Source organism: Mugil cephalus, chromosome 20, assembly GCF_022458985.1.
Source record: "Mugil cephalus isolate CIBA_MC_2020 chromosome 20, CIBA_Mcephalus_1.1, whole genome shotgun sequence".
NCBI lineage: Eukaryota > Metazoa > Chordata > Actinopteri > Mugiliformes > Mugilidae > Mugil > Mugil cephalus.
In genome coordinates this window covers 9,410,284-9,426,341 of record NC_061789.1, presented here as the reverse complement: position 1 = coordinate 9,426,341, position 16,058 = coordinate 9,410,284, and the positions used below count along the sequence as shown (strand labels likewise).

The window sequence follows — 16,058 nt, the reverse complement described above, 5'->3', positions numbered from 1 at the left end:
TAGAGAAGTGGCTTTCATGTACAAAAGTAATTAGACCGGTGGTCTAGAAGCACCTGACGTTGAAATCAAAACTAAAAATCCCTTTTGTAAAGATTGCTGCTGAACAAGCAAAGAGGCAGAGCCAGAGCTGATGTTCCGTGTTGTAAACTCCTCTTTGAAGACTTTATGAGCCAAATAAATGACTTGAGCATAAACTGGACTGGCTCTGCCCCCAAGGTGATTTATAAAATAATCGATGACAATAAAAACGAAGAATTAACTGATTAAAGTTCAGATATGTATTTTGTTGACAGACCTCTTTATACTGTAATACTGCAGTACTGTAATCATATTGTTAAAGGTGAATAAAGTTGTTTAAAAAGCAATGTATTCGCATTGCATAGTCCCTCTTGGGGTAACAGTGTTTATCTTGGCCTTTTTTTAGACACACGACCCACATATTAGTAGCAGGCATCAGGGTCAGAGAAGGATTTTATCAGGGCACACAAAATTTAATGTACACAAAATGTCACAGTACCACAAGGTCTAAATCCACAACAAGGTGGTTTGTGTACCACTAAAAAATATATTTAGTAATTTGTCCACTAGTGTTGGCAGAACCAGCCACTAAAGACAGATAACGACCAAAGAAGCAATTATAATGGATGGATAGAGTCAAAATTGAGATCTGGATAATTAAACATTAGTATTTTGGTGCTGGCTGATAGACTAAAACTTATTCTAATTGGAGCAAATTTTATCAGAATTACAAATTCAGTAGAAGTTCAATTAAAGATAAACCCAAATCTGAAGTCACTTTAAAAAGTGTCCAGTATGTAGGGTCAAGCAAAATGGTCTGCTCATTTAAAAATCTCCAGGTGAATACCACCTTATATCCATATTTATGTGTAAAATGGAAATGTTCATTCTGGGTTCTGGCTGCAAGCAAGGGAGTTAAAGTATCTTTCGTTGTTTGCTTCTAAGTGAAGGATGTGATGATGATGTTTGTTCCATCCCTCACCTATGGTCATGAACTATGGTTAGTGACAGAAAGGATGCCAATGAGGATGAGGATGAGGATGAGGATCCATAGGGTGGTTGGGCTCAGCCTTAGACATAGAATGAGAAGCTGGGACATCCGGAGGGAGCTTGGAGGACCCAGCTGAGGTGGTTTGGATTCCTCCCGGGCCCCTCTCTTTGGAGGTTTCCCGGGAATGGCCAACCGGGTGGAGACCCTGGAGGAAGACCCAGAACTGGCTGGAGGGATTATATATCCGAGGAAGAGTAGGAATATGTTGCTGGGGAGGCACCCGACCTCAGGTAAGCAGAAGAAAATGGATGGATGAACGAAAAATGGAAATGCGTCCACAGATTGTAAGTAATGTCAGTTACAGTCAAGACATCAACCATGAAGCAAAGGCAAGAGTGGCCGAGAAATTAAACACTATCAAGCTCAGACTTTGTGGCCCTTAATAAAACTAAAAAAGAAAAGATATTACTACAGTGACATACAGTAATATGTTTTGCAATGCAACTCCAAAACTGTTTTTCATCAGGATAACCTACATTCAAGATACCGTGCGATCACCTTTTGCGCTCGACTCATTAAAATATCCATGAAAATAACAAAACATGTCAGAATGCATTAAGTAGAGCTCTACAGACTGCGTGACCTCAGGGAACCCCATATGCTTTTAAAAACGATTCAGATGTTTTATTTAAATATGCTTTTTTTTCCCCTGTTTGCTCTTTGCCGTAGTAGGGGAGCGTTTCAGTGAGTTGTTCATCATCTAAAATTGACTGTGCTACGAACTGACATTGTGTTTATTGTTATGTTCCCTTTATAAATATAAAATATATTTTGGTTCCATTTTGATCAGTCCTACAACCGACAATCAGAGGCATTTTGTTGTAAACAAATTCGACTCCACAGCAGTCAGATGATGTGTGCGTCACTGTTTCCATTACAGCATAAGTTTACCAAAACAACCGGACTGGCCCAGTCGATCTGTGCTGGAGCATAATCAGTTCCCAACCACGGGTGTCCAGACCAAGTAGGGACATAGAATTGGGTAGGGAGGCTAGGGACACATCCCTACCAATATCCAACCACTACTGTGCCGTCACTACAAATACAACCGCAGTCCGTAGAGTCAAAGTGTAAGTTACTTCAAGGTTAGTGTGATGATGATCTGTGGATGCTAATCTGCTTGTTCAAAGGTTCAAATGCTCATTTATGCACCCCGGGTGTGCTTTGAAGTTGCCTCCTTGCCTTTCATTAGTTGCTTTAACCTATAACATTGCAGAATGCATTAAATTCTTATTCAGTTTATTGACTGGCTCTACATGATATGAAATCTCGTCTCATCTTTTACTACAGCTTAATCCTCACTAGGGTCGCAGGGGTTGCTGGAGCTGGATCCCAGCTGTCATCGGGTGAGAGGTGGGGTACACCCTGGACAGGTCATCAGTGTATCGCAGGGCTGACACAGAGACAAACAACCATTTGGACTCACGCTCACATCTAGGGTCAGTTTAGAGTCAACAAGCATGTCTTTGGAGGTGGGAGGAAACCGGAGTACCCAGAGAAAACATGAGACATGAAATAATGTTTGCAAATGCAAAAACAAAGATCAACTTTCAGGAGTGCTGCCTTGGAGAACTTTTGTCCCAATGTCAAAATCAAACCTACTCCCTTGAGACCAACTGTCCACCACAAATAATGTCACCTCAGTCAGAAGATACTGGCTATTTTAAGTTGGACTGAGAAGTCGGGTGCCAACCTAGTTTCACCTAGACAGCTACTTCTACTCTGTGTATCGTGATATCGTTTTTGAAGTGCATTTTCTGGTTTTATACCAGGTAAACAAAATGATTGTAAGACAAGAAAATTTTATTTGCATTTGATTTCACCTGATCAAAGTCCAGGAGGTTTGTACATTAGGAACAGTGGATCCATCCTCTGAGAAAAATGAATATCCACAGCAAATGTAATTGAAATTTTGCCAATAGTCAAGATACCACAGACCACAAAACTGTCCAAATCCACGGTAGCATTCTGTTTCCAAGTCCTTTAACCCCGATCAGAGAAATTTGGAATTGCTTTAAAATAATACAAGACAAGTGAGTGAGTCTGGACTCACTAAAGAAGCAGTGCTGACGTCTGACTCACTTTGACTGAGATTATTAGTCATGCCACTCCATAGTACAGAACATTATTGCAGTCATTTTACTTGCCTCTTTTGTTCTTCATGTTTTTTCCCACTCTATCTGTTCTCGGTCTATTCTATTAAGTGACACTGAAATCATTTGTCAGTAGCTGGTGTGTTACCCCCACGTCTCTCTCTGTCATGTTCTTTCCGTCTGCTCCGTCTTTTGTGTCATTTTTTTTTTTTATCTCTTAATGTTTTTGTTTTTGTTTGCAGTTCATATCCGTAACCTTCTCTTTCTTTGGTAGTCGAGAACAAGTTGCCCTCCTTTGATTTGTATGAATTAAGTGTGTTAGGTTCAAGTGGAACTCCGCTGGTTCATCGAGTAATTTGAACTGAACTTCTTTTACAAACTGTGCACCTCTTCCTCCTCCATATCAGGTCACGGTGTACGCAAGTACTAAAATTAAGGCAATGCGAAACAGATTGTTTTTAGACATTAAGTCTCAGCTCATTTCATTTTATCTCATTCATCTCATCGTCTATAATCATTTGTCCTTTAGAGGGTCAGGGTTTCAAGACACTCTGGAGGCTCCAGCCAAGAAGCACCTTGGAGCCCTTATAATACACGTCTTTTTGCGTGAGAAGTAGGTTTGGTTTGAATCATTTTACCTGACAGCAGCAGCAAGCCAGCTAGTAGGGGGCCCCATTACGGAGACTCCCGCCATGTCGACCTTGCAGTGTCTAAAGGGGCTTCAAATTGTGTCGGTGATTACTGAGCGAATGTCAGCAGTCCCCGGGATGCCCCCTCTAGTCACTAGCAAGCAGCCGCTAGAAGAGGGCCCCATCAGGGGAGATTCCCAACGTGTTGCTGTTGTAGTGTCTATAGGGGCTCCATCACTGTCACTGATATGGATCAATATCAGTCGTCGCTGGGCGACCCCTTCCAGCCCTGGGCCCTAGGCAATTGCCTAGTCAGTCAGTCAAAATACACTCTGGACAGGTTGCCAGTCTATTGGAGAGCCAGCACTTAAGTCAAGTTTCAGTTATGGGAGTTTCCTCCAGGGACAGAACATTTCATTTCCCACCAAAGGATGAAAAGTCCAAGTTGAGTTCACCTATTATTTTACCTGCCAACAAATCCTTACTCAGTGGGTAGTACTTAAGGCATGGACGTCATAACCTACGCACGTAGCGTACACCTCGATGTCTTCCATCCTTATTGATCCAAAACCCTGAAAATTGCAGAGATGGAGAAGCAGCCGGAGCAAGTGGTGCAATCAGCATCACTGTGGTACATAGTACATTTCTGGGGAGGTCCACGTGCCGTAGCTACAGCCTCAAATTGACACAAAAGCCTTAAACCCCGTTAGACTTAAAACCTAGCTGCTGAGCTAAAACTGGGATTACGCACCCTTTATTTTACCACTGCACACCATTTAAAGACAGCCTATAATAGATATCAAACAGCCTGACACTGATTGCAATCAAGCTCCTGCAGTGGGACGCTGTATTATACCATTGCTGGGTAACAGGGCCTCACAATCTCCAGGGGAATTGGGACGTTAATTCATTTTTTTTTTTTTTTTTTGCGTTGTTTGTATGTATGAACCACCCAAGTGTGAAATTGTACACTGAGATGTTAAGTCTACCTTCTCACTGAGGTTCATTGACTTTACATTTTAAACTTTCTTTAAGGGTACTAGGAAATCTCCAGCCACTGTCTTTCCCTGTTTTTATCTGGTCTCTTGCTTTCTCATTTTTCAGAAACCATTTCCTCTCTCTCTCTCTCTCTCTCTCTTCGTGCTTTCCAGCCACGCTTTCACAATGATGCGCGGCAGTTATCAATCTGTCTGTCTCTCCGAGTATGCCCATATAATACGAAAAGCAGTTATCAATCTGTCCGTCTCCGAGCCAGGGTCGGAATAAAATGAGAATGAATGCACTCAGTTAAATAGTCTTTATTACCGTCTCGCTTCGGAGGGCTCGGACCGAGCTCATCAGCCAGAAATACTTTCAGAAACAAAGCCAGGCGGCAGATAAATTAAAAATCAGCGGCAAGCTTCTCAGCCTTCGGAAAGGCCATTTAAAAGGGCCTCTTTACCGGTGTTTCTTTCTTCCTTTCTTTCTTTTTAAACAACCAACAATAATGACAGCAAAGAAACACACCTCAGACACATAGACAAAGAGAAAAAGAAGTAAAACAAAACAGTTTCTAAAAATCTATGTCCCGCTGCTCTGTTGGGGGTACATTACAAACCATTGAACGGTAAGCATACTTTTGAAAAACGTCATTTATCCATTTGAGGCACTTAAAAAAACAACCTCAGATGCAATTCATCATTAAACGTCTCCAAAGTCTGCAATGGCTTGTAAAAAAGTGTTATCATTGTCTGAGATGTAAACCACCTGCTGCCTTTCAAAGCACACCGTGCTGAGTTTCAATTTGGCTATCAATCAGTTGGCAAGTGCAGGTGTCAGCTTGTTTCTGAAGGCAAGGAGGCCATCCTGAAAGGTTCTTCAGGTAACACAGAATGATGTGATAACGAAGGCAGAGTTTAAAATAAAGAGAATGTGCATTCTTTTTGCTGCTCTTCAGCTGAGGGTCTCTCTCTGGAGTGACTTCTGTTTCTGCAAGTTCCTCACTGGGAACCATAAAGCAACAGCCGAGCATACTAGGAGAAGTACACTGATGACACAAACCATGAAGAACATCCTGCTTTTACATGCTGCCAAAACAGCTCCAAGACCCTAACGCCTGGGCTGTACAAGACTTCTGAAGGTGCCCAGTTGTATCTGGCATCAAAGGCTAGGGCTAAGGCTAGGGTTAGGGCTAGAGTTAGGGCTAGGGTTAGGGTTAGGGTTAGATGTTAGAGCATTTCTGTAACAGCCAGGTCAAACTTGTTCAAGTCCAAGGTCCCAAGGTACCTCCCAAGCCTCACATCCACTCTTTCTTACACATGAAGGTAGTTGAGAGGGACAATAGATAGAAGTCTACCGTCTTTTAGCGGTAAAGTCGAAAGTCTGACAAGAGACTTCTGTTGAGACTCCACACCATAGGATGAAATAGTCAAGGAAGAGGAGTCTCGCACAGCAGTTGGCGTGATGAATTTAAAGAGCATGGACATGGCACTGATTGGCTATGGGAATGTGGGAAAACCAAATCAGAAGCACAGCAGAGACGTCCCAGAATGACCGTGGAGGATTAGCGACAGAACGTGCTATTACACCAATCAGGTGGAGTCTCCCTTGTGCCTCCAAAACAGTTGTGACTCATCAGAGAGTGGACATGGGCCTTCTGAGGGTGTCTTTTGGTATCTGGCAACACAATGTTGTTACTGGGAGTCTTTTTGGTGCTACAGGTTTAGGGGAGGGGCCTCTGTGGATCATCCCGCAGATAGTTGATCAGTTTGAGATCTAGTGAATTTGGAGGCCATGTCAAAACCTTGTGCTGTTTTTCATGTTTTTTGAGTTTTTCCTAAATCGTTGCTGCATCCTGGGGTGGCTGCTACCATCAAGGAGCATCATGGCTATGGGGTGGAGGTGCCTGGTCTGGTCTAGGTGGGTGGTACATGCCTAGGAAATATCCACACAAATGCCAGGTCCAAACGTTTCCCAGCAGAACATTGAATTGCTAAAAGACGCACATTAAACTTTAACCTTAAAAACCCTTGTACCTAGCTGTTGCAGCAAATCAGGTTGGGGTACTGTGGTAAAAGAAACCCATAGTGGAGGTGGAATGAAAAATCTCGGTCCTGGTTGGCTCCAGCTCCAGCTCTTTTGCATATGTAGGATAAGTACCATCATCTGAAGCCAGACACAACCAAATTATAGCTCATATGATGAATAGATTGTTTTAGTATTATAGTTTCTATAGATATAACTACCAGCAGTTCTTCTTATTTTTGTTGTTTGCACAAGTAGGAGTGAAGTCTCCAAACACTGTCTGAGGAATGGAGTGATTTTATGAAATTATAGACTTTTTTTGGCATCTGGAAATTGTATGTACTTTAGTGAAGTACAGTTTTTGAATTATGCTGAACAAAAAATAGGATGTGAAAAGCCTGCCGGCAATATCTGAAGACTTTCAGCCTTGAAGTGTGTATAAAGGCTTTTAAAGTCCGCACCAGAGCCCTCAAATAATCTGAAAATTTCACAGTAGGACATCCCTCAGGCTCACAGACTTAGCAGGAGGGCACTCCAAAGTCAGTGAATGTGTACACTGGAATTACGGGTATGAAAAATATTGGCTGGTCACTAATGAGCAGATCCATCCTTAGGGTTTGGGAGCGGCGCAGTTTTGGCGAGTGTTTGCCCTACCATCTGGAGTCTGGAGTCCAGGAGAAGCCTGAAGTCCCACAGTAAAATATGAGAGGACTGATGTGGTGATAATAGCCCCTGATATGGTGATGGTGATATGTGTGGCACACCCAGCCACTCTAATTACACACAGCAAACAGACAAAGAGCTTTTTTTGAACTCCTAAATTAACGGCAAACAGCAATGCACAAAATGTTCTGCGCCCCTTCTGCTCCTGGAGGGCTTCATGCATTAGGCAGCAGTTAATTTTCTGTCCCTCTGTGCAAAAATAGGACCGTTATATAACCGAATCTCTCACTCACTTTGACTTTGAAGCAAGATTTTTAAATAGTTGACAGAGATCCAGCAGCTGGAGGTTACTCAGGGTGGTGTGAGGAGGTCATGCAGGATCACGTCTTTTCTCCTTCTTATCTTACTACGCTGTTTTAAAAAAAAAAAAAAAAAAAAAACTTCATGTCATCCTGACAGCTTCTTAAAAAAAATAAATAAAACTGTGCCCCATCCATCACCGTTATTCCCTACTGTGTCAGTCCGTCCTGCAGGCAGAGGGATGTTGGTGCTGACAGTGCAGTGCACAGCATGAGCAGCCCAGAGCCAGTCAGTCCAAAGCTTCTTCAACACTGCCACCAAGTGGAACTACTCTGTAGTGTCATACATATACCACATCTGGAGCGTTTTCCTATTCAATAAATGACAGGGGGCTTTGTTCCCAGTTGTCCTGTGAGACTTTATGCCCACACTTTCAGAAACAAAGAGACTGCGAAGATATTGGAGACGTTTTCGAGTCTAGGGTTCAACCACACATCAAGAGATAAACTATTCTCGTTGTGATGGAGCTAATAAAGAGTTAAATGTGAGCCCCTTCAAAACTACTCCTTGATAAATATTTTATTCCGTCTCACCTTCTGCACATTAAGTTTTATGTTACCCTGCAGTAATGTCTGCGTTTCCTTTGATATACAGAGAAAGACCTGGCATCATTTATTATGTAGTAGTAAACCTCTGCCGGTCGTTAAGTCAGTTCACCCTCCGTTGTTGAAAGATGACTGGAGGAGCTGCTGCGTTGAAGTCGTGTTATTCCTGCAGTCCTGTGGCGTGTTGGTAACAGATGTGTCGCATCTCAAAGAAGCACCAGGTTAAAATATTGTGGCTTAAAAGTGCTTTCTTGTGTAATGCAAATGTGAGAGACACAATTACAGCAGCCATAGCTAGCCCTAGGTAACATACACCAACAAGCCTTAACATTATGACCACCTACTTAATAACTTATCCACTTGCCCGTGTTATCTGGCTACGATAAGTTAGCAGCAGATCCTTTAAGTTCTGCGAGTTGCCAGGTTGGGCCTTGTAGAGCATATCCAGCAGAGGCTTAATTGGACTGAGACACTTACACCAAATGTAAGTGTGTGTCTGTAACATGAACTGCAATGAGAATACAGTAAAGACAAAGTAGAGGACACATAGAGAGGTCCATCCCCCTTTTTCTTGGGGATGAATCCAACTCCATCCATTGGCTCAATGCTGATTTGATTACGCGACACTGAAAACACGACTAACACATGAAACGATCACCAAGTGCAAGTTTTGGTAGGCGTTTTTATTTTAAAACCTTGGGTCTGTTAACGAGGTCTCTATCAAGTGTAAGCAGAGCAAAGTGCATCTCCTACCAGTAACTTACAGCGTAAGTGCTGAGCTTTAATCCAAACACATCTTGTCCCGACTCTCCACGTCGGACTAACAAAAGTCCCCCACGTCGCCTGACGGTGGGGGGAGATACAGAGATCATTTCGGAGCGTGGGAGTCTTTACATTGGGTGTCGTTTCGGCTGAGAAACGGAGGGCGGGGTGAGGTGGTGTGGGTTGGTGGGGAACGGTGATCCTTCCCCTCTAGTCTGTGGTGGCCGTTCGACGAGGACTTCCTCCTCACATGTTGGTGCTCATCCGGGTCTGGCTGTTGGCTGGTGTCAGTTCTCCCTGGCTGCCTTCTCTGGGTGGAGACTGACGAGGGAAGGGCAACGTCATTATTAATCATTCTGGCGTAATAATCAAGATTAACAAATGGGGTTGGTGTAAGTTTTTTTTTTCCCCCCCTTTACCTTTACGTGGATCTGGTTGCGCAGCACAGCAGCTCGGAGGATCATGGCTTTGGCTCGTCTCTGGAACTCCTTCCCCATGTGGAGCGACTTCTCAAACGTGGTGCTCCTCTGGTCCACGTCCCTCGCATACAGAATCTGTCAAAAAAAAAAAAAAAAAAAAGTCTCAGTTGGTAACGACTGAAATGCTGAACGCACCATTTCGACAGCGTTTTTTTTTATTTATTTATTTTTTAACCTTGCTGTGGGAGTCGATCCGAGCGTTGATGAGACCCTCCAGTATGAGCTGGGTGAGCTCGTCTTCCAGAGCTGCTACTGTGGTGTTGAAGGCTTGAGCCATCTTCGTCATATCTGCTGATACGTAGGGGCTGAAATACTGAACACACACACACACACACATATTGAAGTCTTTCACATTATGAGGCGGATTTACATTTATTTATATTTAATAATAAATTATGACAGAATTGAAAAATTCCAAAACTGGAAATGTGAAATTCCCTCCTGAGTGCCAACTTCTGTCTGGACTTTTAATTGGATTTATTTAAACCACTTTCACGCTGTGGTTCTGCTGCTAAATACGACAAAACAAAAACTAGTAGGTGCATTTTAATTTGCCTTTGAAGAAAAAAAAAGCTTCAAATGCATTTATGTAACCAGCTTCTCTCTTTGACTGTTTTGTCTGCACACCTTGAATTTTCTCCACAAAAACACAGCTCCTTGGCAGAGTCTAAGCACCTATACAAAACAACAAAGCGAAGTTTTCGAGAACAAGTGGAATAAAAGACACTCACCTGGATGAGGGCTCTGTTCCTGATCTGGCTGTACAGCGTCTTGACGTGCGGCGCCAGGTACATGTCCAACAGGAGGTTATCCTGGAAGAGACACGCGCCTCTATAAAACCTGTACAGCCTCAAAGTCAATTTAAAGCAAAAGTTTCTGCTCTTACCTTCATTTCGTCGAGCAGCTTGAGACACGAGGCGTACTTGGACTCGTAGAACTTGAAGATGATGTCGCGGATCTGAGGTTCCAACTCTAGAAATAACTTAAAGGAGCTGAGAACAGGGGATTAAATTATTAATGCGGATTTCGCTTCAAATAAATGCGTTGTGATGCTATTTCGCTTAGCGGTAACGAGCTACCTGCTGGAGATGACGTTACGTTGGAGCTCCTGTCTGTCGAACGTGGCCAGAGCGCACAAGCCCCCGTACACAGCTACATTACTGGGTGACAGGAGCTGCAGGGAAACACACACAACATTAGTTAATAAGGTTGTTTCCACACACAAATAGTAGCTCAGTATGACACATGCTCGGTATCTGAAAGGCAGCTAAAAGGCAAATTAGGGCGCTATTTTTCAAAATTCTGATGCCATCATGGTATATTACGGTATTTGCATAATCACGTGTTCACAATATTTGGTTGAGAGAGGAATTAATGCAGTAGATTGACTAAAGATGGACCATTTTACTGTCATGAGGAGTAAATATTGTAGAATAATCCCACACTAGTAGTAAAAGAGGTTTGCATGGAACTCGCGTTAGCGCTGCCTGCTGATGTGGAAATCTGGGGACAGCTCAGAGATAAGAAAAAAAAAGACTTCAATGTTATCAAGATGAAATGATGAAATAGGGACAATTACTGTTTAATTCATTCTGACACATTTATTTATACTTAAATATATTTAAACTACTATTTCTATAATGTAAATAGCAGCACGACCGACTACCGTAATAGTTGTAGTCTGCGTGCAACATTTTTTTCTCTCATTCATAAAAAGCTAAAATTAGGGAGAGTTATCCAAAATGGAGGCTGTCCCCAGAAATCGGGGACGTCTGGTCACCCTACCGGTATTCAGTATGAACCACCCAGCCCTAGGGCAAACCTTAAAACACTGGGCAAGTCAGACACGACCCCTGTGAACTGTATAATAGCAACGGCATAAAGGTAACATATTCAATTTAATTATCAGCAAATCAAGAGTAATTCTAACACAGACTGGGATTTTTAAACTGTCTCATTATCGCCTCGTCTTATTTGAACTTCAGAATAATTTTTTTTATTCAATGACACAACTGTGGATTTCTTCTGGTGCGATCGCGTTCCAAATGTTATTATTCGAAGCTGGACCTAAAATCATCCGGTTTAAAATAGACCTAAATGTGTGAAGGGATCCAGTCATGTACTTTTAGAAGTCGCGGTACATTGCCTCACCTCTGGACAGTCACAGTGGTCAAAAGAAGCCTGCAGGAAACACTTGGCAGCCGGTTTGTATTTCCTGGAGGCCAACTCTGCCAGTCCTGAAACGCCAACAAACAAGGTAGAAATGTGGACTTATTTAAGCACGAATGGAAAGGACCGGATCAACTTTAAGAAATAAACACTGAACGAAACTTGGCGCGTCACTATCTTACCTGCAGCACATTTTAATTTAGTGAGGACTGCTTGATTCTGGCTATCCCGCTCTCCTCTTTGCTAAAGAAAAGAGAAACAGAGCGTCGAGCCAAGAAGCTTAGAAAAACAGACAAAAAAACGCATGCGTGACAGTTTTCATTCTCACTAGTAATCGATCATAGTGGAGACACTTGATTATGAGCCGAAAGAGACACAGTCAGTGTGACTGGACCGTTGCTCACCTCTGCAATTTCTGGTGTGGATTCTGCCTTGTTCACGTAGCTTAGCACATGCGACCAATTCTGTAGGTAAACACTAACCTGTGGACACAAAGGAGAAGATTACTTACAGAAACTAAGATTTTTCACTCGTCTTCACAAACAGCATGCAGCACTCAGTAACTGTTATGACATGTGGACTTGCAGAACCAGATTTCTCAATGCCTTTAATGTATTAAAAACTGGAATAACATTAACAGCAATACCACTCAGGGGTTGCGTCATACCTTGATGACATTCAGACACATGTTAATGACATGCTTAGCACTGGTGCAGTAGTCTCTGGCCCGGGAGTAGCACTTAAGAGCGTTACTGAGGTCACCGCAGTCCAGGTAATGGTCTCCCAAGTCATCATGGCCTCTCCTTTAGAGGAGGAAGAACGGAAGGAGAGTAGAAGATGAATTTGTGGTAAATATAAATCATGTGTGAGTCAAGCTCTGCCAGCATTTTGTTGATAGGGCTCCAGTTCTGAGTTTTCTTTGTATAAATTATATTTATGTCAGTTTATACAGCTGCTGTCCCCGTGTTTGAGTCTAGTCGCAATAAAACCCAGACCACTGTGGCTTCTGCCGTCATACCTGATGCTCTCTTTAATGGAGTTGCCTTTGTAGTTTTTGAGATCGGTGTCCAGTTTCTCCAGTTTGAGTAGAGCCTTTTTGCTGGTGGATTCAGCCCAGGCCGAGTCCAAGGGAGGAGGAACGACGCCGCCTTCTGGCGCTGCGTCCAGCACACCTTGCGCTTCCCTAAAAATAAATTAAAAAAAAAAAATAAGAATCTACACCTCTGCACCAAACACCTCTGTTTTTGGCTTTTATGTAGTCACTTCTTTTCATGCTTGAAATAATGTAATTTCTACAAAATATTAGGATTTATTACAACCTACCAAACAGTTTGAAAATTGGCACAGGAAAAGCTGCAGCTTTGATAATATGCTCATGTTAAGTTATGTTCTAAAAGGAGGAGGAGTACGCCTTAAAAGTGGCTTCTCATGGGACAGTTTAATACCGTGTGGCCTCTGTGAGTTTGCGGTGGATCGCTTCGTAGGTGTCCACATTGAAGGTCCTCTGGACAAAGGTGAGGGCCATCTTCAGGGCCTCGACTCGGAGCTGAGGGCAGTGCTCTGCGATGAACTGGAGCCTCTCGATGCGCATCAGTCCGCTGTAGCTGGCCGCATACTGCTCCAGGTCCTACACAACGGGAGGGAGAAGCGACAGCTCTCATCAACACAACGTCAAAGCTGCTCCGCTAAAATGCTCAGACGGCACGACGGGGTCAGTACCAGCGTTGGGTTCTCCACTATGTAGTTGGTGTCCGGCGCATTCTGCTGATCCTCCTGGGGGTCTGCGTCGATCTGCATTGGCTCCACAGAACCCTGAGAAACACACACAGGTGGTTCTTAAATGCAGCAGGATAAACTCAGAGTTGCTTTGCGTCACACGCCATTCAAATAAATCCTTGTTTATTTCATAGTGTCTCCTTCTGCAGCTGAATTCGTTCACGGTCTGCAATGAGCCGCTTTAGCTCCAGTCTCTTTACGGTCTCTTTCCCTAAAAGCTCACTTATTTCTAACGATCTTCTGATCACTTCTGGGCGATTGTCAACAATTAATCTAAATGTAGTAGATCAGTTATACCAGTTATAAAAAAAAAAAGTTATGAAAGCAAACTAGGAACCTACAATGTAACTTAACTGCTGATTCTTCACTGGAAATGGCAACGTTTCAAATTCATGCCTACACAGTCATTCCCAAAAGGCATCAAATGCCTCCAATTTTTTTAATTCTTGCAAGAGCGAGTACAAACAGTTTTCGGCCTGGAGCAGATGACGATGAGAGGAAATCTATGACGAGCTGTAGATAGACAGATAGATACTTTATTCATCCCAAACTGGGAAAGTTCACAGTTGCAGCAGCAATGTACAGACACCACACACAATTAAATACACAATATTGAGTGTCATCTGTCGCACACTGATGAGCTGAACAGGCGAACTTTTGCAGCATTTCCAATTAACATCTCGCACTTTTTACGTCATAATTATAAAGAGAAAACAAGGAAAATTACAGGTCCTATTTAATTTCATCTTATATTTCAATATGTGCACATTATGAGCTATTTGGGGGGGTTAATCACTGTCTCACTTTGGTTTTAAATGCCTACTGCAGATGGTTAAATAGCATGCATGATTGAGAATAACCACGGTGGCGTCTCCACTACAGTCACAACAAACGTTAGCATCTAGCATCGCAACGCAACGTGCTAACAGGTTCATAAAGCGAGAGGTAACACGTTAGGAAAATGATCCACTGATGCTGAATTACCACTTGGACATGTCTAAGATTACATGCGTATGCAAGTGTTGGCTTACAATTTATAAAACATGCTTTTAATGCTACATGTGTTTGGAGGTGGCCAATGCGACAACCCGCTAACAACAGGAAGTTCGTTAGCCTGTGGCTAACTACAAAAACAAACGCTTCCTTTAGCTTTTAGTATGCTTTACGTTGTCTGAATAATCCTCGTTGGCATAAATATCAGCTAAATATCATTGTAATGTGTTGTCGTTCTTCAGTAGAGCTACGTTACGACATTAAAAACACTAAAACAGTAAACAGTGGCCCTATTTGCAGAGTTCATGTTGTAAGCTAGCAGAGGCCTTACCTCATTATTTAGCATTGGGTTTAAAACTCCGCTAAAGCCTTATGTGAGTATGACACGGCGTATAATATAAACAAACAAAAATTAGCTTAAGACGTTTTATAACATTTTAAGAGTCACCAAATCTCCACAAAGCAATGCACTGAGCAGCAATTATATTACTGTATATAATAATTATTAGCGGTTACGTGGTCTTCTTACGTTGGTACTGATCTGAAGCGGAATTTGCATTCGTATTTTCCGATGGTGCTTACAAATTTGTGTTCCTAATGCAGAACACGTAACTAATGATGCCTTAAGTCTTGTCTGTTGACCGCGACTATCGTAGCTACATTCCCGTAGCTCAGCCTAAGGTTACTCCGTCAATCCTGTTTCAACAGAGGGGACACAGCCGCGGTGGACACTCACCTGAAAGTTGAACACCTGCACGGGTAAGGGCATCTTCTGTTTATGCGACTTCAGTGTTGGCGTCGTTTTGCTGGGGATTTGCAGCACTAAACAAAAAAAAAAATGTGTGGCGGGCGTACACTGCAGCAGGAGTCTCAGTGGGCTGGTCCAGCGACACACATAGGCAGGCCGGAGGATAGCGAGGTGCATATCGATTTAGGAATATCGATACGTCCGATCTAGACGTGTGTTTTTCAGAATCGATCTTCACGTAAAAATATCGATACCAACTGCACTTTCACCAGAAATATAGAAATATTAATAGCTTTAGACGCATAATCTGCAATGTGTCGTTTCTTAACAAAAACACATTAATTGGAAATGATGGACAGTGTAGAATGTGATCTTTGTCGTCAAAAATTTTCAGTTGACTTGTTGATTTGCACAGATTCTGTTTAATTGCTCTGATTAAAGAGAAGGCTGATATTTGCCGACTTGTTTAATTCTTCTTCTACATTTTTTTTCATTATTACATCCACAAATGTCCATTGTGAAAGTCATTACTTTCATATGCACAATTTGACGTCTAAAAGTATCGATATCGGTATCGCGAGATTTGCCTTGGTATTACTTGGTATCGGATCGAAAGGTAAGACAGTGGTATCGAACATCCCTACCGGAATAAACCAAGGCACCTCGCTACGGAAGGCGCAGTGGGACCATGAGCTAGTAATGCGTTTTAGATGTGCGTATAAATGTAGGTTAAACTAATGTGACCCACTAAAGAAAGACCACAGGTTAT

At 42.6% G+C, this 16,058-nt stretch overlaps 1 protein-coding gene across 3 annotated transcripts; it reads right to left on the bottom strand.

Annotated features, from left to right (window-relative positions):
• Nucleotides 1-9,024: 9,024 nt before the first annotated feature.
• On the bottom strand, nt 9,025-15,442 carry gps1 (G protein pathway suppressor 1). 3 transcript variants are annotated; one of them, XM_047572691.1, is made up of 14 exons: nt 15,278-15,442; nt 13,492-13,584; nt 13,218-13,399; nt 12,791-12,955; nt 12,440-12,575; nt 12,177-12,254; nt 11,955-12,015; nt 11,755-11,840; nt 10,683-10,777; nt 10,490-10,595; nt 10,335-10,415; nt 9,779-9,916; nt 9,544-9,678; nt 9,025-9,445 (listed from the first exon to the last, which is right to left on the bottom strand). In XM_047572691.1, the coding sequence occupies exons 1-14, from the start codon at nt 15,308-15,310 to the stop codon at nt 9,371-9,373; spliced, it is 1,464 nt and encodes a 487-aa protein (XP_047428647.1). In that variant the 5' UTR covers nt 15,311-15,442; the 3' UTR covers nt 9,025-9,370. The 3 variants fall into 3 exon arrangements, with proteins under 3 accessions (XP_047428647.1, XP_047428648.1, XP_047428649.1); XM_047572692.1 differs by lacking the exon at nt 15,278-15,442 and adding an exon at nt 15,071-15,115; XM_047572693.1 differs by lacking the exon at nt 15,278-15,442 and adding an exon at nt 14,873-14,902.
• Nucleotides 15,443-16,058: the final 616 nt, after the last annotated feature.